This window comes from Nerophis ophidion, linkage group LG07, assembly GCF_033978795.1.
Source record: "Nerophis ophidion isolate RoL-2023_Sa linkage group LG07, RoL_Noph_v1.0, whole genome shotgun sequence".
In the NCBI taxonomy this organism is placed as follows: Eukaryota; Metazoa; Chordata; class Actinopteri; order Syngnathiformes; family Syngnathidae; genus Nerophis; species Nerophis ophidion.
In genome coordinates this window covers 3527380-3550469 of record NC_084617.1, presented here as the reverse complement: position 1 = coordinate 3550469, position 23090 = coordinate 3527380, and the positions used below count along the sequence as shown (strand labels likewise).

The 23090-nt window shown below is 40.4% G+C and overlaps 1 protein-coding gene across 1 annotated transcript in view; it reads right to left on the bottom strand.

The window, feature by feature from the left end:
* Nucleotides 1–322: 322 nt before the first annotated feature.
* Nucleotides 323–23090, bottom strand: part of LOC133555738 (adhesion G protein-coupled receptor E2-like) — a 50942-nt gene continuing 28174 nt past the window's right edge. Inside the window, exons 9-19 of the mRNA XM_061905049.1 lie at nt 21239–21392; nt 21049–21171; nt 20791–20981; nt 18623–18787; nt 18368–18562; nt 14927–15144; nt 14795–14855; nt 13458–13549; nt 10896–11064; nt 10717–10809; nt 323–1981 (exon numbers count right to left, since the gene is read on the bottom strand). Coding sequence (XP_061761033.1) covers nt 1940–1981; nt 10717–10809; nt 10896–11064; nt 13458–13549; nt 14795–14855; nt 14927–15144; nt 18368–18562; nt 18623–18787; nt 20791–20981; nt 21049–21171; nt 21239–21392 — 1503 coding nt within the window. The 3' untranslated portion in view covers nt 323–1939. The remainder of the gene's footprint in view (nt 1982–10716; nt 10810–10895; nt 11065–13457; nt 13550–14794; nt 14856–14926; nt 15145–18367; nt 18563–18622; nt 18788–20790; nt 20982–21048; nt 21172–21238; nt 21393–23090) is intronic.

Genomic DNA, 23090 nt, shown 5'->3' with positions numbered 1-23090 from the left:
CCTTGGTGATTCTTCTGTGGACTGCCTTCCTCGATCCTTGACCCTCGCCCGGACACGGACCTTGTCACTCCTCTCCTGCCCTGGACCACCTGCCTGCCCCACGGACTGCCTCGTTCCTTCGCTCTCAACACTTGGTAAGACACACTTCAGCTAACTACACACATACTCTTGGGTTTTGACACTCCATTTCCTTAGTTTAGTTTATTAGTTAGTATTGTTTATTATTAATATATATATACACACACAATAAATGATTGAAAATCTCCCCCTGGTGTCTGTGCCGTCATCTCCCTCAGCAAACAACAGTAAAGAAGCAAATACATTGAAATTCAATATTTTAATGAATAAGATTAACAAATATTTAGGGGAATTCAAGATTCCCTACATCTTACCGGGATCTTTGTCAATAATAAAAGTTCACATACAATACTTACACATTACACAGTGGAGACACAATACAGTACACACTACAACACAGTTTCCCACCTAGGCCTTCAGTGATGTCCCACTTCAATGATTAACCTCTCAAAATACAATCTTTGATGTCACCACATGACCATTTCTGGTGAAATACTATACAGGAACACAATGTTGGGCATTGAACCAAACAGAAATTATTTGAACTCACAATTTGTAGGACCCCTTCGACGCCGTGTAAGCCAGCGGTACCGCTCGTAGTCACTTGACTCGAGTGGAAGGGGCGAGCATTTCACCATTTCATCGCCGGTACAGCTGAGCTAGATTCCGGGATGTAGTTTCTCTTTAAATATCCTTCTTGAAAAATGGCCTTGCAAATATATATCTGCCACCTAATCAACGTTTTGTTCCCCAAATTTGTGGGTTAGAAAAGTGGTTTCTCTGCGAGCCCGGTATGGCTACGCCGCAACACTTCCTGCTTCTTGGTTGGGAATCCTGTTGTACGGATGACTGCATCAATGCAACGTGGCATTTCTGAGGTGTTATGGATGTCCAGGATGCTTCAATAGCGGCCTTTAGCTCATTTGCATTATTGGGTCTGGTGTCTTTCAGCTTCTTCTTCACAATACCCCACAAATTCTCTATGGGGTTCAGGTCAGGGGAGTTGGCAGGCCAATGGAGGACAGTAACACCATGGTCAGTACACCAGTTACTGGGGGTTTTGGCACTGTGGGCAGGTGCCGGATCATGCTGGAAAATGAAATCATCTCCGGATCGGTGCGGTGTCTTAAGTAATGCAGACGCTGCGTCGATTCATTGTGGTGAAGAAGGAGCTGAGCCGGAAGGCAAAGCTCTCAATTTACCGGTCGATCTACGTTCCCATCTTCACCTATGGTCATGAGCTTTGGGTCATGACCGAAAGGACAAGGTCACGGGTACAAGCGGCCCAAATGAGTTTGGAGCTCTCCCTTAGGGTGAGAAGCTCTTCCATTCGGGAGGAACTCAAAGTAAAGCCGCTGCTCCTCCACATGGAGAGGAGCCAGATGAGGTGGTTCGGGCATCTGGTCAGGATGCCACCCGAACGCCTCCCTAGGGAGGTGTTTAGAGCACATCTAACCAGGACACGTTGGGAAGACTAGGTCTGGGAACGCCTCGGGATCCCCCGGGAAGAGCCGGACAAAGTGGCTGGGGAGAGGAAAGTCTGGGCTTCCCTGCTTAGGCTGCTGCCCCCGCGACCCGACCTCGGATAAGCAGAAGAGGATGGATGGCACTAACAAAGATGGAGGAGGCAAGCTGACAGTCTTGATCATTTTTGGTTTGAGTCCACTTTCCAAACAAATGGGAGTAATAACCACTCGGGTGTTGTCATCTTGGACACTTTGACTCCATCTGTGAGCGGGGACATCATCAGCCGGAATGAGCCATGATGATGATGATGATGTTCATGAGAATGCAGAAGAAGAACGGCGCCGGTCGCCGTCATTTGGCAAACTGCCGCATGGCGTGCAAATGTCGGCGTTCCTCAGATGCGCGACTCCCCCGTGTCCTGGGTGCTGTTGGACGCCTTGGGAAGACAGCAAGATGGAGACAAGACAATCGGTCACCAACGGACAACTTTATTGCTGGTTTATTATCAGAAGGAACTCTGCTGCTCCGGCAGCGGCGTGACACAAACACGATTCTGCGCTCGGCGTGATCTATTCTTGTCAATCACAATCTATAATCTATTTCCATACTTGCCAACCTGGAGACCTCCGATTTGGGTGTGGTTAAAAGGGGAGGAGTATATTTACAGCTAATTCACCAACTTGAATATTTCATATGTATATATATATATATATATATTAGGGCTGGGCAACGATTAAAGATTTTAATCGAAGTTAATCGCACTATTTCTCCGATTAATCGCGATTAACTGCATTGTATACGCAAAGCCCAATAATGAATTCAAAAGTAGTGTGTAGTGCACCTTTATTGGAATATTCTCCCACATGAACAAAAAGCGCCAAAACATTTGTTGTGCAAACACAATTTAAATCAGTCCTTGTTAAACAGTAGCAGTTAAATAGCATATTTGATGAAAATTCAACTCCAAAAATGTAAATACAAAACATTTAAGCTTATTGCCACTGCCAGGGTATTTAAGTTATCCTGTTTGTTATGGAAAATAAATATAATCTACATACAAATCTCTGAGCCACAATCATAACATCTGAACAGGCAATTTCTGAGGTAACAGCAGAAACATTTTTTTTATTATGTTTAAAAAACCTATATTATAGGTAGTGGGCTGTTTTAGGGAATTTTGGATCAAATTATCCGTAGTAGCAATATTAATAATGTTGTGTTTATTCTGCGTAGTGCACTTAAAATAATTATGACCATATCTAGGAATTGATATGATGGGAATTTTCCGATTGTTTGCTTGGTGCTTTGATAAACTGAAGGCATCATATACATGGTACTATATTGTGATGTTATGAGCCAGGGGAATAAAAGAACTACCCTACCCAGCATGCAACAGGAGTGAGGAGCATGTATAGGTTGTGTCGCCATGACGGCATCTTGTATGTTGTGATATGCACGCTCTGAAAGCAAACGTTAAAAAGTCAGCCAACACTCCTGGTCTGCATTATTCATAAATAGGCAGACAACACATATACTCCGCTGCTTCACAGGCCGCTGGATGTAGACGGCAAAGTATTCCCATGCTAGCTAGCACGCCTCATTCAGTCCAAAACGGCCCGATCTATCCACATCCAGAATTGTCTGGCGGTCGTAAGTGATCCCGGAGTGACCACGCTGTAAGCCAGCCAGGAAATTTGCAGAATTGTCCGGTATTTTTGCCAAATGTTCCATCTTTACCAAGAGCTCCTCGACGCCATCTTGTTAAGAAAAGGCGTTAACAAAATAAAAGCATGTAAACAACATACACAAATGCGCGATAAAATATTTGTCGGCGTTAATGGACTGATGAGTTAACTCGTAATTAAAGCATTAATTTGCCCACCCCTAATATATATATATATATATATATATGAAATACTTGACTTTCAGTGAATTGTAGCTTCATATATTTATTTTGTTGTATATATAAATAAAAGAAAATTGCCAAACTTGAAAAAAAACTAAGCTTTTTCAAATAAGAACGAGAAATTATTAATTATTTCTGTTTTGTTTATAATCTGAGCCCGAACGATTTTTATTTTTTATTTTTTTAGTAGTGAAGAATAAAATGTGTTATTTTACTCAACACAAGTCAAAATGTTACAAGAAAAACTGAACATTTGCTCAATATTATAGTAAAAGTTGGAATTTTTACTCAATAACAGTCACAATTTTACAAGAAAAGCTTAAAATGTCGGCAATTTTATGAAAAGAGTCGTAAGTTTACTCGACAAAAGTCACAATTTTATGAGAAAACTTTAAAATGTTGGCAATATTATAATAATAATTGGAATTTTACATGCCAAAATTATAACAAAAGTCATAATTTTACTAAAAAAAAAATCACTATTTTACAAGAAAAGCTTAAAATGTTGGCAATTTTATGAAAAGAGTCGTAAGTTTACTCGACAAAAGTCACAGTTTTATGAGAAAACTTTAAAATGTTGGCAATATTATAATAATAATTGGAATTTTACATGCCAAAATTATAACAAAAGTCATAATTTAACTAAAAAAATATCACTATTTTACAAGAAAAGCTTAAAATGCTGGCAATTTTATGAAAAGGGTCGTAAGTTTACTCGACAAAAGTCACAATTTTATAAGAAAACTTTAAAATGTTGGCAATATTATAATAATAATTGGAATTTTGCATGCTAAAATTGTAACAAAAGTCATAATTTTACTCAAAAAATATCACTATTTTACAAGAAAAGCTTAAAGTGTCGGCAATTTTATGAAAAGAGTCGTAAGTTTACTCGACAAAAGTCACAATTTTATGAGAAAACTTAAAAATGTTGGCAATATTATAATAAGAATTGGAATTTTACATGCCAAAATTATAACAAAAGTCATAATTTAACTAAAAAAATATCACTATTTTACAAGAAAAGCTTAAAATGTTGGCAATTTTATGAAAAGAGTCGTAAGTTTACTCGACAAAAGTCACAGTTTTATGAGAAAACTTTAAAATGTTGCCAATATTATAATAATAATTGGAATTTTGCATGCCAAAATTATAACAAAAGTCATAATTTTACTAAAAAAAAAATCACTATTTTACAAGAAAAGCTTAAAATGTTGGCAATTTTATGAAAAGAGTCGTAAGTTTACTCGACAAAAGTCACAATTTTATAAGAAAACTTTAAAATGTTGGCAATATTATAATAATAATTGGAATTTTACATGCCAAAATTATAACAAAAGTCATAATTTAACTAAAAAAATATCACTATTTTACAAGAAAAGCTTAAAATGTTGGCAATTTTATGAAAAGAGTCGTAAGTTTACTCGACAAAAGTCACAGTTTTATGAGAAAACTTTAAAATGTTGGCAATATTATAATAATAATTGGAATTTTACATGCCAAAATTATAACAAAAGTCATAATTTTACTCAAAAAATATCACTATTTTACAAGAAAAGCTTAAAATGTCGGCAATTTTATGAAAAGAGTTGTGAAGTGAAGTGAATTATATTTATATAGCGCTTTTCTCTAGTGACTCGAAGCGCTTTACATAGTGAAACCCAATATCTAAGTTACATTTAAACCAGTGTGGGTGGCACTGGGCGCAGGTGGGTAAAGTGTCCTGCCCAAGGACACAACAGCAGTGACTAGGATGGCGGAAGCGGGAATCGAACCTGCAACCCTCAAGTTGCTGGCACGGCCGCTCTACCAACCGAGCTATACCGTACTTTATTTTGAAAAATACGTGAGCGGCAACATTTAACTTAGCTAAGAAAATTAGTAAAAAACGGACGTCTTTATGAAGGAGAAAAGGCACAGTGAAGAGAGAGAAGAACAGCCTCGGACGTCCAACAGGAAGAAAGCTCTTAACCGACAAAACCAGGAGTCCTACTTCAACTATGGTTTTATCGCAGCAGGTGAAGTCTGCATAATCTGTGGCGAGCAGCTCTCTAATGAGGCAATGAAGCCTGCAAAACTGCTCAGCCACTTAGAGTCCAAGCACCCTGGATGAAAAGACAAGCCCCTGGAGTAAAAAACATGAAGATGAAAAACAGAAGACATTACTGACCCCACATCAGTAGATCAGAATGCACTGAGAGCATCGACTTAGTGGCTGATGTGAGGGAGAGGAGGAGAGCTTGGGAGTCGACTCGTGCTCACAAACATGCAGGAGGGAGACTTATCTGACCGTTCTGACTGACTACTTTATTTCAGCTGTTGAAGAATAACATTCATAATGACAGAAGTCTGTATACTCTAGCCTTTAAATAGACCTCCTTTTTAGACCAGTTGATCTGCCGCTTCTTTTCTTTCTCCTATGTCCACCACTCCCTTGTGGAGGGGGTCCGGTCCGATGACCATGGATGAAGTACTGACTGTCCAGAGTCGAGACCCAGGATGGACCGCTCGCCTGTATCGGTTGGGGACATCTCTACGCTGCTGATCCGCTTGAGATGGTTTCCTGTGGACGGGACTCTCGCGGCTGTCTTGGAGCCACTATGGATTGAACTTTCACAGTATCATGTTAGACCCGCTCGACATCCATTGCTTTCGGTCCCCTAGAGGGGGGGGGTTGCCCACATCTGAGGTCCTCTCCAAGGTTTCTCATAGTCAGCATTGTCACTGGCGTCCCACTGGATGTGAATTCTCCCTGCCCACTGGGTGTGAGTTTTCCTTGCCCTTTTGTGGGTTCTTCCGAGGATGTCGTAGTCGTAATGATTTGTGCAGTCCTTTGAGACATTTGTGATTTGGGGCTATATAAATAAACATTGGTTGATTGATTGATTGAGTTGTGGTTTAAAGTTGACATATACTTGTGAAGGACATCAGGTCATGGATGTCTTGAGTTTCCAATCATTTCTATTTTTTTGTGATGAAGTGATTGGTCACAAAAAACATTCATGAAGTTTGCTTCTTTTATGAATTTATTATGGCTCTACTGCAGGGGTCGGGAACCTTTTTGGCTGAGAGAGCCACAAAAGCCAAATATTTTAAAATGTATTTCCGTGTGAGCCGTATCATATTTTTTTAACACTGAATACAACTAAATGCGTGCATTTTTTAAGTAAGACCAACATTTTTAGAGTGTATAAAGTCCTTAATTCTTTATATGTTGGGGGACATCTCTACGCTGCTGATCCGCCTCCGCTTGAGATGGTTTCCTGTGGACGGGACTCTCGCTGCTGTCTTGGATCCGCTTTGAACTGAACTCTCGCGGCTGTGTTGGAGCCACTATGGATTGAACTTTCACAGTATCATGTTAGACCCGCTCGACATCCATTGCTTTCGGTCCCCTAGAGGGGGGGGGGTTGCCCACATCTGAGGTCCTCTCCAAGGTTTCTCATAGTCAGCATTGTCACTGGCGTCCCACTGGATGTGAATTCTCCCTGCCCACTGGGTGTGAGTTTTCCTTGCCCTTTTGTGGGTTCTTCCGAGGATGTTGTAGTCGTAATGATTTGTGCAGTCCTTTGAGACATTTGTGATTTGGGGCTATATAAATAAACATTGATTGATTGATTGATTCCAGTGCAATACGTTTGACGCTGATTGTTATTTATTACTTCGGTACTCCTGTCTTGCTCTGTATATTGTACAGTATTTTGTATTTGTACTTCTATAGTGTTTGTATATTGTACAGAATTGCTTATTATTTTTATTGGATAGTAGTCTGTTTCAATTTTTAGTTTTTCCTTTATTACCTCATGTCATTTATTTCACCCCATATTTGTTCCCACTACCGCACCTTAAGTTGGAGTCTTTAATCTCGTTATATGCAAATATAATGACAATAAAGTTCATTCATTCTATTCTATTCCACATATCCGAGGTCGGGTCGCGGGGGCAGCAGCCTAAGCAGGGAAGCCCAGACTTCCCTCTCCCCAGCCACTTCGTCTAGCTCTTCCCGGGGGATCCCGAGGCGTTCCCAGGCCAGCCGGGAGACATAGTCTTCCCAACGTGTCCTGGGTCTTCCCCGTGGCCTCCTACCGGTTGGACGTGCCCTAAACACCTCCCTAGGGAGGCGTTCGGGTGGCATCCTGACCAGATGCCCGAACCACCTCATCTGGCTCCTCTCCATGTGGAGGAGCAGCGGCTTTCAATCAATCAATCAATGTTTACTTATATATCCCTAAATCACTAGTGTCTCAAAGGGCTGCACAAACCACTACGACATCCTCGGTAGGCCCACATAAGGGCAAGGAAAACTCACACCCAGTGGGACGTCGGTGACAATAATGACTATGAGAACCTTGGAGAGGACGAAAGCAATGGATGTCGAGCGGGTCTAACATGATACTGTGAAAGTTCAATCCATAATGGATCCAACACAGTCGCGAGAGTCCAGTCCAAAGCGGATCCAACACAGCAGCGAGAGTCCCGTTCACAGCGGAGCCAGCAGGAAACCATCCCAAGCGGAGGCGGATCAGCAGCGTAGAGATGTCCCCAGCCGATACACAGGCAAGCAGTACATGGCCACCGGATCGGACCGGACCCCCTCCACAAGGGAGGGGGGGACATAGGAGGAAAAAGAAAAGAAACGGCAGATCAACTGGTCTAAAAAGGGAGTCTATTTAAAGGCTAGAGTATACAGATGAGTTTTAAGGTGAGACTTAAATGCTTCTACTGAGGTAGCATCTTGAATTGTTACCGGGAGGGCATTCCAGAGTACTGGAGTCCGAAATGAAAACGCTCCTCCCGGATGGCAGAGCTTCTCACCCTATCTCTAAGGGAGAGACCCAAACTCATTTGGGCCGATTGTACCCGTGATCTTATCCTTTCGGTCATGACCCAAAGCTCATGACCATAGGTGAGGATGGGAACGTAGATCGACCGGTAAATTGAGAGCTTTGCCTCACGTTTATTATTTTACTTTTTTCATGACAATTAAAAAAAGCTATAGCCAACATTCACCAGGAGATGGCGACAGACAACTATTACAGACGGCGTCGCCATGGCTGTAACTTCCTCGTTCTTCTGTTTCGTCTCCTTGTGTGTGCAGTTTTGTGTTAAAATCCCGAAATGTTGTAACGTGATTGGACAGGCAAGCTGATTATATTGCGGGAAAGCGGACATGGAGCCCATGGAGCTGGACGGGGCGTGGCCTCCAGCTCTGGCTGAATTTTGGGAGATTTTCGGGAGAAAATTTTTTCCGGGAGGTTTTCGGGAGAGGCGCTGAATTTCGGGAGTCTCACGGAATATCCGGGAGGGTTGGCAAGTATGTCCATTTCATACAAACTGCAACTTTTACTGACTTGAAACACGGAAACAAGGTTGCACACACAAACCCCAAAAGCAGTGAAGTTGTCACCTTGTGTAAATGGTAAATAAAAACAAATGTTAGGTGTCAAAATGGCCGTGTAAAACTGCTAATGCTAAAAGGTAGCATGTGTGTGGAAAATCTTGTGGAAATGCATTTCGAAAAGTGGAGCCTTACTTTGTTGGAACGGAACATGGTGCCACTACCCACAGGCAGTCTGCTCTGAGTGCTTGACGAACATATTTTCTTATTTCTTGAATCTTATATTATATTATATCTTAAATTTGACTGTTTCTAGTTAGTAAACTAATATGATATTGACGTAAAATGCATGTGTTTAGTTTTGACTGTACTTGAATGTATAATAGACTGTTTTTATATTATTCACATGTGAATAATGCTGTATAATAGACTGCATATATATATATATATATATATATATATATATATATATATATATATATATATGTATATATATATATATATATATATTATTCACATGTGAATAATGCTGTATAATAGACTATGTTATTCACATGTGAATAATGCTGTATAATAGACTGTATTTATGTTATTCACATGTGAATAATGCTGCATAATAGACTGTATTTATGTTATTCACATGTGAATAATGCTGTATAATAGACTTTATTTATGTTATTCACATGTGAATAATTCTGTATCCATCCATCCATTTTCTAATAGACTGTATTTATATTATTCACATGTGAATAATGCTGTATAATAGACTGTATTTATGTTATTCACATGTGAATAATGCTGTATAATAGACTGTATTTATGTTATTCACATGTGAATAATGCTGTATAATGGACTGGATTTATATTATTCACATGTGAATAATGCTGTATAATAGACTGTATTTATGTTATTCACATGTGAATAACGCTGTATAATAGACTGTATTTATGTTATTCACATGTGAATAATGCTGTATAATAGACTGTATGTTATTCACATGTGAATAATTCTGTATCCATCCATCCATTTTCTAATAGACTGTATTTATATTATTCACATGTGAATAATGCTGTATAATAGACTGTATTTATGTTATTCACATGTGAATAATGCTGTATAATAGACTATGTTATTTACATGTGAATAATGCTGTATAATAGACTGTATTTATGTTATTCACATGTGAATAATGCTGCATAATAGACTGTATTTATGTTATTCACATGTGAATAATGCTGTATAATAGACTTTATTTATGTTATTCACATGTGAATAATTCTGTATCCATCCATCCATTTTCTAATAGACTGTATTTATATTATTCACATGTGAATAATGCTGTATAATAGACTGTATTTATGTTATTCACATGTGAATAATGCTGTATAATGGACTGGATTTATATTATTCACATGTGAATAATGCTGTATAATAGACTGTATTTATGTTATTCACATGTGAATAATGCTGTATAATATACTGTATTTATATTATTTACATGTGAATAATGCAGACTATTTATGTTATTCACATGTGAATAATGCTGTATAATAGACTGTATTTATGTTATTCACATGTGAATAATGCTGTATAATAGACTGTATTTATATTATTCACATGTGAATAATGCTGTATAATAGACTGTATTTATGTTATTCACATGTGAATAATGCTGTATAATAGACTGTATTTATATTATTCACATGTGAATAATGCTGTATAATAGACTGTATTTATGTTATTCACATGTGAATAATGCTGTATAATAGACTGTATTATGTTATTCACATGTGAATAATGCATGCAACATACCCAAGACTACTGACGGACTTACCTCTAAAAGTATTGACTATGGTACCCGTCCCGAGTGGAAGTATGGAATTGAAAGTTCTGTTACTGAGTTTCCAGTGTAAAAAGAAGTGCGTACCTGCGGTCTGCTGGAGAGCGAGCTGAACTCTTCGTACTTCTTCTTGGGCGATGTACAGAATCTGCACAGGAAGCTTCCGTACTCGTCCCTTACCTAAAAATCCACCGTGTTTGGAAAGGTTGGGTGTGACTTATGTGTTTTTTTTTTTTAGTGGGCGTGTGAAGGCTTGTGTGAGCGACCTGTTTGGAGAAGAGACAGTGGGAGGTGAAGAGCATGACCCCCTGCAGGCTGGCCAGGACGGTGAACAGGTAGGACATGACTATTGTGCTTTCCCCAAACTGGAAGCAGCCAAAAACCCAGGTGGTGCCCAGCACGCAGAGCTGGGCCACGGCAGTAATGGTGAATGCCCTGCAGGGGGAGCAAAGGAGCACAGAAAGGGTTTCACTAACATTTTTTTTGGATCGGGGTGAGGTGGAGGCAGCATACCAACTATTACATTTACCCTTATTTGGACTAATTTAAAACATGCAATAAGCAGAATAGACATGTTTTTGTTCTGCTAGGACACTAATGTAGAAATGCTGACCCAAATGTAGGCTGTCCAAGGTTGGCTGAAAATTTCTAGTTAGTAAACTAATACGATATTGACATATAATGCATATGTTCCTTTTTGACTGTACTTTAATGTATAATAGACTGTTTTTATGTTATTCTCATGTGAATAATGCTGTATAATAGACTGTATTTATATTATTCACATGTGAATAATGCTGTGTAATAGACTGTATTTGTTCTATTCTCATGTGAATAATGCTGTATAATAGACTGTTTTTTATTATTCACATATGAATAATGCTGTATAATAGACTGTTTTTATATTATTCACATGTGAATAATGCTGTATAATAGACTGTATTTATTCTATTCTCATGTGAATAATGCTTTACAATAGACCGTATTTACATTATTCGCATGTGAATAATGCTGTATAATAGACTATTTATTCTATTCTCATGTGAATAATGCTGTATAATAGACCGTATTTACATTATTCACGTGTGAATAATGCTGTATAATAGACTGTATTTACGTTATTCACATGTGAATAATGCTGTATAATAGACTCTATTCTATTCTCATGTGAATAATGCTGTATAATAGACTGTATTTATATTATTCACATGTGAATAATACTGTTTAATAGACTATTTGTTCTATTCTCATGTGAATAATGCTGTATAATAGACTGTATTTATATTATTCACTTGTGAATAATGCTATAAAATAGACTATATTCTATTCTCATGTGAATAATGCTGTATAATAGACTGTATTTATGTTATTCACATGTGACTAATGCTGTATAATAGACTGTATTTATTCTATTCTCATGTGAATAATGCTGTATAATAGACTGTATTTATATTATTCACTTGTGAATAATGCTGTATAATAGACTGTTTTTATATTATTCACATGTGAATAATGCTGTATAATAGACTGTATTTATATTATTCACATGTGAATAATGCTGTATAATAGACTGTATTTATTCTATTCACATGTGAATAATGCTGTATAATAGACTGTATTTATATTATTCACTTGTAAATAATAATGCTGTATAATAGACTGTATTTATATTATTCACATGTGAATAATGCTGTATAACAGACTGTATTTATATTATTCACATGTGAATAATGCTGTATAATAGACTGTATTTATATTATTCACATGTGAATAATGCTGTATAATAGACTGTATTTATATTATTCACATGTGAATAATGCTGTATAATAGACTGTATTTATATTATTCACATGTGAATAATGCTGTATAATAGACTGTATTTATATTATTCACATGTGAATAATGCTGTATAATAGACTGTATTTATTCTATTCACATGTGAGTAACGCTGTATAATAGACCGTATTTACATTATTCGCATGTGAATAATGCTGTATAATAGACTATTTATTCTATTCTCATGTGAATAATGCTGTATAATAGACCGTATTTATGTTATTCACATGTGAATAATGCTGTATCATAGACTATATTATTCACTTGTGAATAATGCTGTATAATAGACTCTATTCTATTCACATGTGAATAATGCTGTATAATAGACTGTATTTACATTATTCACACTGTGAACACTTATTTTTCTAATCAGTCTGACCTAAGCCTAAGCTTATGTGTTAATAAATAAATAATAACCTTTGTGATGGTTTCATATTACTTGACAAAGTTGTAAACTGTAAGCGGGTTAGATATAATTATTGAATGTGAATACAATCAAGAATAAAATTACCAATTCAGTGTTAATATTGGAGTGGAAACGTTTGAGCCCATGGTCAAAAAAGGTTGGTATTAATATACTGCACACTACAGTTTGGCTTATTTATTTATTTATGTATATAGCACTATTGAAATAAAAATCCTTTAAAATTTTAAAATAGAAATGGGACGAAAAGAATATAAACCATAATGAATATAGAAAAGGAAATACATTAAAATATCCACAAAAATAATAACAGCGCATACATAAAAACATAAAAACTGATTAAGATTTTAAAGTCTGGAATAATAATAATTAAATATTGCACAGCTTTGACTAATGGATATTGGACCAAAAAGAGTGAAGTATTATTTTATGATGACAAATTAGATTATTTTGATCCTTTTTAACGCACAATATGTATCAACGTGTGCCTCCCTCACAGAATCCTTCAACATATTGTTTATATGCTGGAAAAAGGTGTGGGAAAACAAAAAATAAATACAAAAATTACCTGATTTTCTGCAAGGTGTCCATCTCTGGGTTTAAACTTGAAAACTTCTGCACCAACTTCCAAATGGTGATAAGGAAGAAGACAATGTTTACCTGGAAAACACCAAAAAGGAGTCAATGGTGGGGACATAGTACTAGATTTGTACTATATATATATATATATATATATATATATATATATATATATATATATATATATATATATATATATATATATATATATATATATATATATGTAGGTGTGGGAAAAATCACAAGACTACTTCATCTCTACAGAACTGTTTCATGAGGGGTTCCCTCAATCATCAGGAGATTTTAATGGAAGCATTCACATACAATGGTTTATATAGGGCACAGAGTGGGTGGGTACAGGCAGGCGTAGGGTGTGGTGATTGGCTCATGTGTTACCTAGGAGGTGTTTCCGTCTGTGGCGGCATGTTGGAATGATTTCACTGCGCTTGTTGAGGGATGACAGGTCTGGGTGATATATAATAAACAGTTTAATTTCAAGCATAGGTTGCATCTTATATTACCACTATTGTAAGGTGTGCTGGATGCAAGAATTTGCCATGTTATTGAATATTCAACATTATTGTCTTTGAGGATCCAAATGTGTTTCCTGAGTTCTGTAGAATTCCGCAAAGTCTGGTTTCTAAAGGAGGCGTTTTGACTATTCCATCTGGTTTCGAACGCTCCTTCGGTTAATCCTACGTACGTGTCGGATGTGTTAATGTCTTTGCGTGTTACCTTTGCTTGGTAAACGACTGATGTCTGTAAGCACCCTCCGTTGAGAGGGCAATCAGGTTTCTTGCGACAGTTACATTCCTTATTGGTTTCAGAGTCGTTTCGTCTGGGGGTGGGCAGTCCTTTTGCAATTGCTTTGTTATGGTTTGAAATGATTTGTTGTATGTTATTCATACAGCTGTAGCTCAATTTAATGTTGTTCTTGTTGAATATTTTTCTTAGGGTGTTGCCTTTGGGGAAGTGTTTGTCGACAAACAATCGACGAACACAAAAGATGCAACCTATGCTTAAAAGAGAAACTGTTTATTATATATCATCCAGACCTGTCATCCCTCAACAAGCGCAGTGAAATCATTTCAACATGCCGCCACAGACGGAAACACCTCCTAGGTAACTTATGAGCCAATCACCACACCCTACGCCTGCCTGTACCCACCCACTCGGTGCCCTATATAAACCATTGTATGTGAATGCTTCCATTAAAATCTCCTGATAATTGAGGGAACCCCTCATGAAACAGTTCTGTAGAGATGAAGTAGTCTTGTGATTTTTCCCACACCTACATATATATATATATATATTTGTTTGACTTACAGCAATGATGACACAAACAGGGCCCAAAAAACTCCAGATGAAGTCCAGATTCAGCCAACAACTGCAGCAGAGACAGTATTTTAAAAACTGGCAAAAAACTAAACAGGTAAAAATCCCCAAGCGAGTTCTTACTATTTGTCTGTGCCGTATCCTTTAGGGTGGATTAAAGCGGAGATGACCACGATGACTGCCGGCACGCCGTAACCGCCCGCCATCATGTAGCGGGTCCTGAAGTTGGTGTTGAACACCAAGATGACCATCCTGAAGAGCTGCACGCCTTCCACACACATCCAGCAGAAGGAGGACAGGAAGAAGAAGTGGAGGAGGCCGGCTACCACTGCACACGCACTCTGGGCAGCAACACACACACACATATATATATATATATATATACTTTTGGGGGGGCAGAAAATGTACGTACAGGAAGTGGAATTCAACTCAATTCTATTCACAGAAATTCCTTATAGTCAATTAACATAACTAACGTAATTAATTAACATTAAATACTTCAATTAAAATTGTTAAGATTTTGTCCTAAACAATCAAAATACTTATATAGTCACCAAAGTTACAGCTAACAAAAATAACTTCAATTCTGAAGTATTTTTCACCATTTTACATCATTTCAAAGTAGTAATATCCTTGACTAACATGCTAACATAACTGTGGAGAGGCGGAGCTGACAGAGAGGCAGGACACGCCGGAGCCCGGCCCAAGATGGCGGCGGGAATGGAGAGCGAGCGGCGGGGTGTGCCGGGAGCGACGCCACAATCGAGATCGGGTGGGTGCATCGCGCACCTGTATAGGATTAATGAATCCTCTCGCACTGTTTAAAAGCGCTGCAGCCGTGAACGTCGGGGGGAGAGGCGGAGAGACAACGACAACAAAGGGCAAGCAACACGGAAGAGCGCGAGCGCGAGAGGCAGACCACGCGGGCGACTGAAAAGAAACCCGAAAAATACTTTTCTTATTGGAAAATAAAGAAAGTCAACACTGCTCAAAGTCATGTCCTTCCTTGGTGGTCCATGGAACCCGCACGACGGCTTGAGACCGTCACATTTGGCGCGCAACCTGGCTGGACCACCGGAGGCGGGGGAGGACGATCCCCTGTGGGCTCTCGTGGGCGCACTGGCCGGCCTCACAGGAAGCAGCCGACAACAATACCGGCTCCTGCAGGTGTTGGCGGACAAGGTGGGGGGGGACGGCGAGGAAGAAGGGCACAGGTGGCCGTGAAAGTCATTTCCCACCCCTTCAAGAAAAGGAAGGGGGAGTATGCTTAGCCAGCCTGGCTTTCGTCTGGCGATGGAGGACTGTGCAGAGGCGGAGTCGACAGTCCGACAGAGAGGCAGGGCACGCCGGAGCCCGGCCCAAGATGGCGGCGAGGAGGCGGGGATGGCGAGTGAGCGGCGAGGCGGGGCGTGCCCGGAGCGACGCCACAATCGAGATCAGGTGCGTGCATCGCGCAGCTGTATAGGATTAATGAATCTTAGTTTTATACCTATGAAATTGGCAAAAATGCTAGCATGCTAACACTTAGCATGCTTGCAAAAAAGTGGAAATTAACAATATTCATGACTTTCCGTTTTAGACCTAGAAAATGGCTATAATGCTAGCATGCTTCCATTTATCAGGCTTGCAAAATACCACCAAGTAACAATATCCATGACTTTCAGTTTTATACCTAGAAAATGGCTAAAATGCTAGCATGCTAACACTTAGCATGCTTGCAAAATAGTGGAAAGTAACAATATCCATGACTTTTAGTTTTATATTGACAAATGTGGCTAAAAATTTAGCATGCTAACTTAGTGTGCCAGCACAATATCGCAGAGTAACAATATCCACGACTTTTAGTTTTATACCTAAAAAATGGCTAAGATGCTAACATGATATCATGCTTGCAAAAAAGCAGCAAGTAACAATAGCCATGACTTTTAGTTTTATACCTATGAAATTGGCAATAATGCAAGTATGCTAACACTTAGCATGCTTGCAAAAAGTAGAAAGTAACAATATCTACGACTTTCAGTTTTATACCTAGAAAATGAGTAGAATGCTAGTATGCTTATATTTAGCGTTTTTGCAAAAAAGCAGCAAGTAACAATATCCATGACTTTTAGTTTTATACCTAAAAATTTGGCAAAATGCTAGCATGCTAACACTTAGCATGCTTGCAAAATAGTGGAAAGTAACAATATCCATGACTTTTAGTTTTATATTGACAAATGTGGCTAAAAATTTAGCATGCTAACTTAGTGTGCCAGCACAATATCGCAGAGTAACAATATCCACGACTTTTAGTTTTATACCTAAAAAATGGCTAAGATGCTAACATGATATCATGCTTGCAAAAAAGCAGCAAGTAACAATACCCATGACTTTTAGTTTTATACCTATGAAATTGGCAAAAATGCAAGTATGCTAACACTTAGCATGCTTGCGAAAATGTGGAAAAAAACAATATCCATGACTTTCAGTTTTATACCTAGAAAATTGCTAAAATGCTAGCATACTTCCATTTAGCGTTTTTGCAAAAAAGCAGCAAGTAACAATATCCATGACTTTTAGTTTTATACCTAAAAAAATTGGCAAAAATGCTAGCATGCTAACACTTAGCAGGCTTGCAAAATAGTGCAAAGTAACAATATCCATCACATTTAGTTTTATACTGACAAATTTGGCTAAAATTTTTGCATGCTAACTTAGCGTGCCAGCAAAACACAGCCAAGTGGCAATATCCATGATTTTCAGTTTTATACCTAAAAAATGGGTAAAATGCTAACATGATATCATGCTTCAAAAAAGCAGCAAGAACAATATCCATTACTTTCAGTTTCATACCTAGAAAATGGCTAAAATGCTGGCATGCTTACAATATCCATGTTTTTCAGTTTTATACCTAGAAAATGGCTAAAATGCTATCATGCTAACACTTAGCATGCTTGCAAAATAGTGGAAAGTAACAATATCCATGACTTTCAGTTTTATACCTAGAAAATAGCTAAAATGTTATCATGCTAACACTTAGCATGCTAACACTTAGCATGCTTGCAAAATAGTGGAAAGTAACAATATCCATGACTTTCAGTTTTATACCTAGAAAATGGCTAAAATGTTATCATGCTCACACTTAGCATGCTAACACTTAGCATGCTTGCAAAATAGTGGAAAGTAACAATATCCATGACTTTCAGTTTTACACCTAGAAAATGGCTAAAATGCTAGCATGCTAACACTTAGCATGCTTGCAAAATAGTGGAAAGTAACAATATCCATGACTTTCAGTTTTACACCTAGAAAATGGCTAAAATGCTAGCATGCTAACACTTAGCATGCTTGCAAAATAGTGGAAAGTAACAATATCCATGACTGTTAGTTTTATACCTACAAATTAGGCTAAAATTTTTGCATGCTAACTTAGCGTGCCAGCAAAGTAAAAATATCCATGACTTTAGTTTTATTCCTACAAAATTCCTACAAGCAGCAAGTAACAATATAAAAATTTGGCTAAAATGCTAGTATGCTAACTGCTATGGTGCTAACTGATAAAATACTAAGTGACAGGAGACTCACCTGGTTTTCTGTGCGAGTAATGCCTGCGAGGAAGATGAGGACGGCAAGGAAGAGGCTGATGCAGAGGTGCAGGTGGATGGTGGTCCTGGGGCCTTGGATGGGGCGGACCAGGGAGAAGGTGAAGATGCAGAGCAGCAGGCAGACGAGCGACAGGGTCAAGCCCGCCCGGGTGAGGAACTGCAACTCAAACCTGTGCTGTTGAGAAGAGAGCGTCAGGTGACCGGGATCAAAGGGTCACCTGGCGGGCGTGTCTACCTCCACGTGGTAGAGCGCCATCAGCACGGCGAAGGAGCTCAGGTGGTCGCAGGAACACACGGTGGACTCGGTCTTGGACTCTACCCGAGTGCAGCCTCTGGAGGACCAGCTGCCGCCGTCCTGGGAACCATCCCAGAACACACAGGTGTGCTGACTGCCATTTACCTGCCGGAGACATCAAATACATGTTGTGTGCACATGTTAGATCCACTATGGACTGGACTCTCACTATTATGTTGGATCCACTATGGACTGGACTCTCACACTATTATGTTAGATCCACTATGGACTGGACTCTCACTATTATGTTAGATCCACTATGGACTGGACTCTCACACTATTATGTTAGATCCACTATGGACTGGACTCTCACTATTATGTTGGATCCACTATGGACTGGACTCTCACACTATTATGTTAGATCCACTATGGACTGGACTCTCACACTATTATGTTAGATCCACTATGGACTGGACTCTCACACTATTATGTTAGATCCACTATGGACTGGACTCTCACTATTATGTTAGATCCACTATGGACTGGACTCTCACACTATTATGTTAGATCCACTATGGACTGGACTCTCACACTATTATGTTAGATCCACTATGGACTGGACTCTCACTATTATGTTAGATCCACTATGGACTGGACTCTCACTATTATGTTAGATCCACTATGGACTGGACTCTCACTATTATGTTAGATCCACTATGGACTGGACTCTCACTATTATGTTAGATCCACTATGGACTGTACTCTCACTATTATGTTAGATCCACTATGGACTGGACTCTCACTATTATGTTAGATCCACTATGGACTGGACTCTCACTATTATGTTAGATCCACTATGGACTGGACTCACACTATTATGTTAGATCCACTATGGACTGGACTCTCACACTATTATGTTAGATCCACTATGGACTGGACTCCCACTAGTATGTTAGATCCAATATGGACTGGACTCCCACTATTATGTTAGATCCACTATGGACTGGACTCTCACACTATTATGTTAGATCCACTATGGACTGGACTCTCACTATTATGTTAGATCCAATATGGACTGGACTCTCACACTATTATGTTAGATCCACTATGGACTGGACTTTCACTATTATGTTAGATCCAATATGGACTGGACTCCCACTATTATGTTAGATCCACTATGGACTGGACTCTCACACTATTATGTTAGATCCACTATGGACTGGACTCTCACTATTATGTTAGATCCAATATGGACTGGACTCTCACACTATTATGTTAGATCCACTATGGACTGGACTCTCACACTATTATGTTAGATCCACTATGGACTGGACTCTCACTATTATGTTAGATCCACTATGGACTGGACTCTCACTATTATGTTAGATCCACTATGGACTGGACTCTCACACTATTATGTTAGATCCACTATGGACTGGACTCTCACTATTATGTTAGATCCACTATGGACTGGACTCTCACTATTATGTTAGATCCACTATGGACTGGACTCTCACACTATGATGTTAGATCCACAATGGCCTGGACTCACACTATTATGTTAGATCCACTATGGACTGGACTCCCACACTATTATGTTAGATCCACTATGGACTGGACTCTCACTATTATGTTAGATCCACTATGGACTGGACTCTCACTGTTATGTTAGATCCACTATGGACTGGACTCTCACTATTATGTTAGATACACCATGGACTGGACTCTCACACTATTATGTTAGATCCACTATGGACTGGACTCTCACACTATTATGTTAGATCCACTATGGACTGGACTCTCATTATTATGTTAGATCCACTATGGACTGGACTCTCCCTATTATGTTAGATCCACTATGGACTGGACTCTCACTATTATGTTAGATCCACTATGGACTGGACTCTCCCTATTATGTTAGATCCACTATGGACTGGACTTTCACACTATTATGTTAGATCCACTATGGACTGGACTCACACTATTATGTTAGATCCACTATGGACTGGACTCTCACACTATGATGTTAGATCCACTATGGACTGGACTCCACTATTATGTTAGATCCACTTATTTGTTGTTTATGTACAGTTTGCAGGTCTTGGCAAGTCTTTACATGTTCTTAATTACCATTTGACATTTGAGGAAGGCAAAGAAAAACTCTCCACCTGTTGGATGTGGTGAAAAGTCAGCCTGACCGGCGAGTCCAGGCGACTTGTGTTGGCGTTGGTGACGGAGACGGTCGCTACTTTGGAGTTGACCACGAAACTCCGGTTTGTCTGCAGATCCATGGCGCCGTAGTAACCGCTTGTGGGGACCTCAAGGTTGGCGTAGCTGAGCAGGAACACCGTAGCAAAACCTGGAACAATTAAGATGAGACTTAAAGAGTTTTGTCCAAATGGTCCTGAGAGGGGTGTGAACACCACCTGGGAACTGGGAGGGATCTCCAGCCACGGTCCTCATCTGGATATCTAACTGGACTGGCTTGGTTGATAAGGTCACAGCACCCTGGGGTGGAACTGGTCCTTGGTGTGAAAGCAGTTCCAGTTCTGCAGACACCCAGATACAACATGAGTCTCACCACTCACCCCACAGGACTACACCGCCGAGACGTACCCGTGTAGGGAGAGGATCTCCTTGCTCTTGGGGTTTTCATGAACGGTCCGACCAATCTCAGAGCGCTCTCAACTATGTCCAGAAAGATGGACACTTTCTTGTTGTCCCTGAGGACCCCGGCGAGCAAGATCTGGTCAATTAGATCCAACAGAGCCTGCAGACACAGAGGAAGACAAATATTTGTGTTATCTTGGTTGTTATACTGGCATGTACATTATCCATCCATCCATTTTCTTCCACTTATCCGAGGTCGGGACCCGGGGGCAGCAGTCTAAGTAGGGAAGCCCAGACTTCCCTCTCCCCAGCCACTTGGTCCAGTTCTTCCTGGGGGATCCTAAGGCGTTCCCAGGCCAGCCGGGAGACATAGTCTTCCCAACGTGTCCTAAGTCTTCCTGTGGCCTCTTACCGGTCGGACGTGCCCTAAATACCTCACCAGGAAGATGTTCGGGTGGCATCCTGACCAGATGCCCGAACCACCTCATCCGGCTCCTCTCCATGTGGAAGAGTAGCAGCTTTACTTTGAGTTCCCCCCGGATGGCAGAGCTTCTCACCCTATCTCTAAGGGGGAGACCCGCCACCCGGCGGAGGAAACTCATTTCCCCAGCCACTTGGTTCAGTTCTTCCCGGGGGATCCTGAGGCGTTCCCATGCCAGCCGGGAGACATAGTCTTCCCAACGTGTCCTAAGTCTTACTGTGGCCTCTTACCGGTCGGACGTGCCCTAAATACCTCACCAGGAAGATGTTCGGGTGGCATCCAGACCAGATGCCCGAACCACCTCATCTGGCTCCTCTCCATGTGGAAGAGTAGCAGCTTTACTTTGAGGTCCCGCCGGATGGCAGAACTTCCCACCCTATCTCTAAGGGAGAGACCCGCCACCCGACGGAGGGAACTCATTTTGGCCGCTTATCCGAGGTCGGGTCCCGGGGGCAGCAGTCTAAGTAGGGAAGCCCAGATTTCCCTCTCCCCAGCCACTTGGTCCAGTTCTTTCCAGGGGATCCTGAGGCGTTCCCATGCCAGCCGGGAGACATAGTCTTCCCAACGTGTCCTGGGTCTTCCCCGTGGCCTCCTACCGGTCGGACGTGCCCTAAATACCTCACCAGGAAGATGTTCGGGTGGCATCCTGACCAGATGCCCGAACCACCTCATCTGGCTCCTCTCCATGTGGAAGAGTAGCAACTTTACTTTGAGTTCCCCCCGGATGGCAGAGTTTCTCACCCTATCTCTAAGGGAGAGACCGGCCACCTGGCGGAGGAAACTCATTTCGGCCGCTTATCCGAGGTCGGGTCCTGGGGGCAGCAGTCTAAGTAGGGAAGTCTGGGCTTCCCTCTCCCCAGCCACTTGGTCCAGTTCTTTCCGGGGGATCCTGAGGCGTTCCCATGCCAGCCGGGAGACATAGTCTTCCCAACGTGTCCTGGGTCTTCCCCGTGGCCTCCTACCGGTTGGACGTGCCCTAAACACCTCCCTAGGGAGGCGTTCGGGTGGCATCCTGACCAGATGCCCGAACCACCTCATCTGGCTCCTCTCCATGTGGAGGAGCAGCAGCTTTACTTTGAGTTCCTCCCGGATGGCAGAGCTTCTCACCCTATCTCTAAGGGAGAGACCCAAACTCATTTCGGCCGCTCGTACCCGTGATCTTATCCTTTCGGTCATGACCCAAAGCTCAGGACCATAGGTGAGGATGGGAACGTAGATCGACCGGTAAATTGAGAGCTTTTGTCATGCTTGCTAATCTGGTTTTATGTTTGACCATTTTTTGTTTTGTTTTTGGACTCTTGCTTCACGTTTTGCATTTCCTGGTTTTGTTTGTTTCCATGCCAACCCTTTGATTTTCACCTTGCCATCCTAGTTACC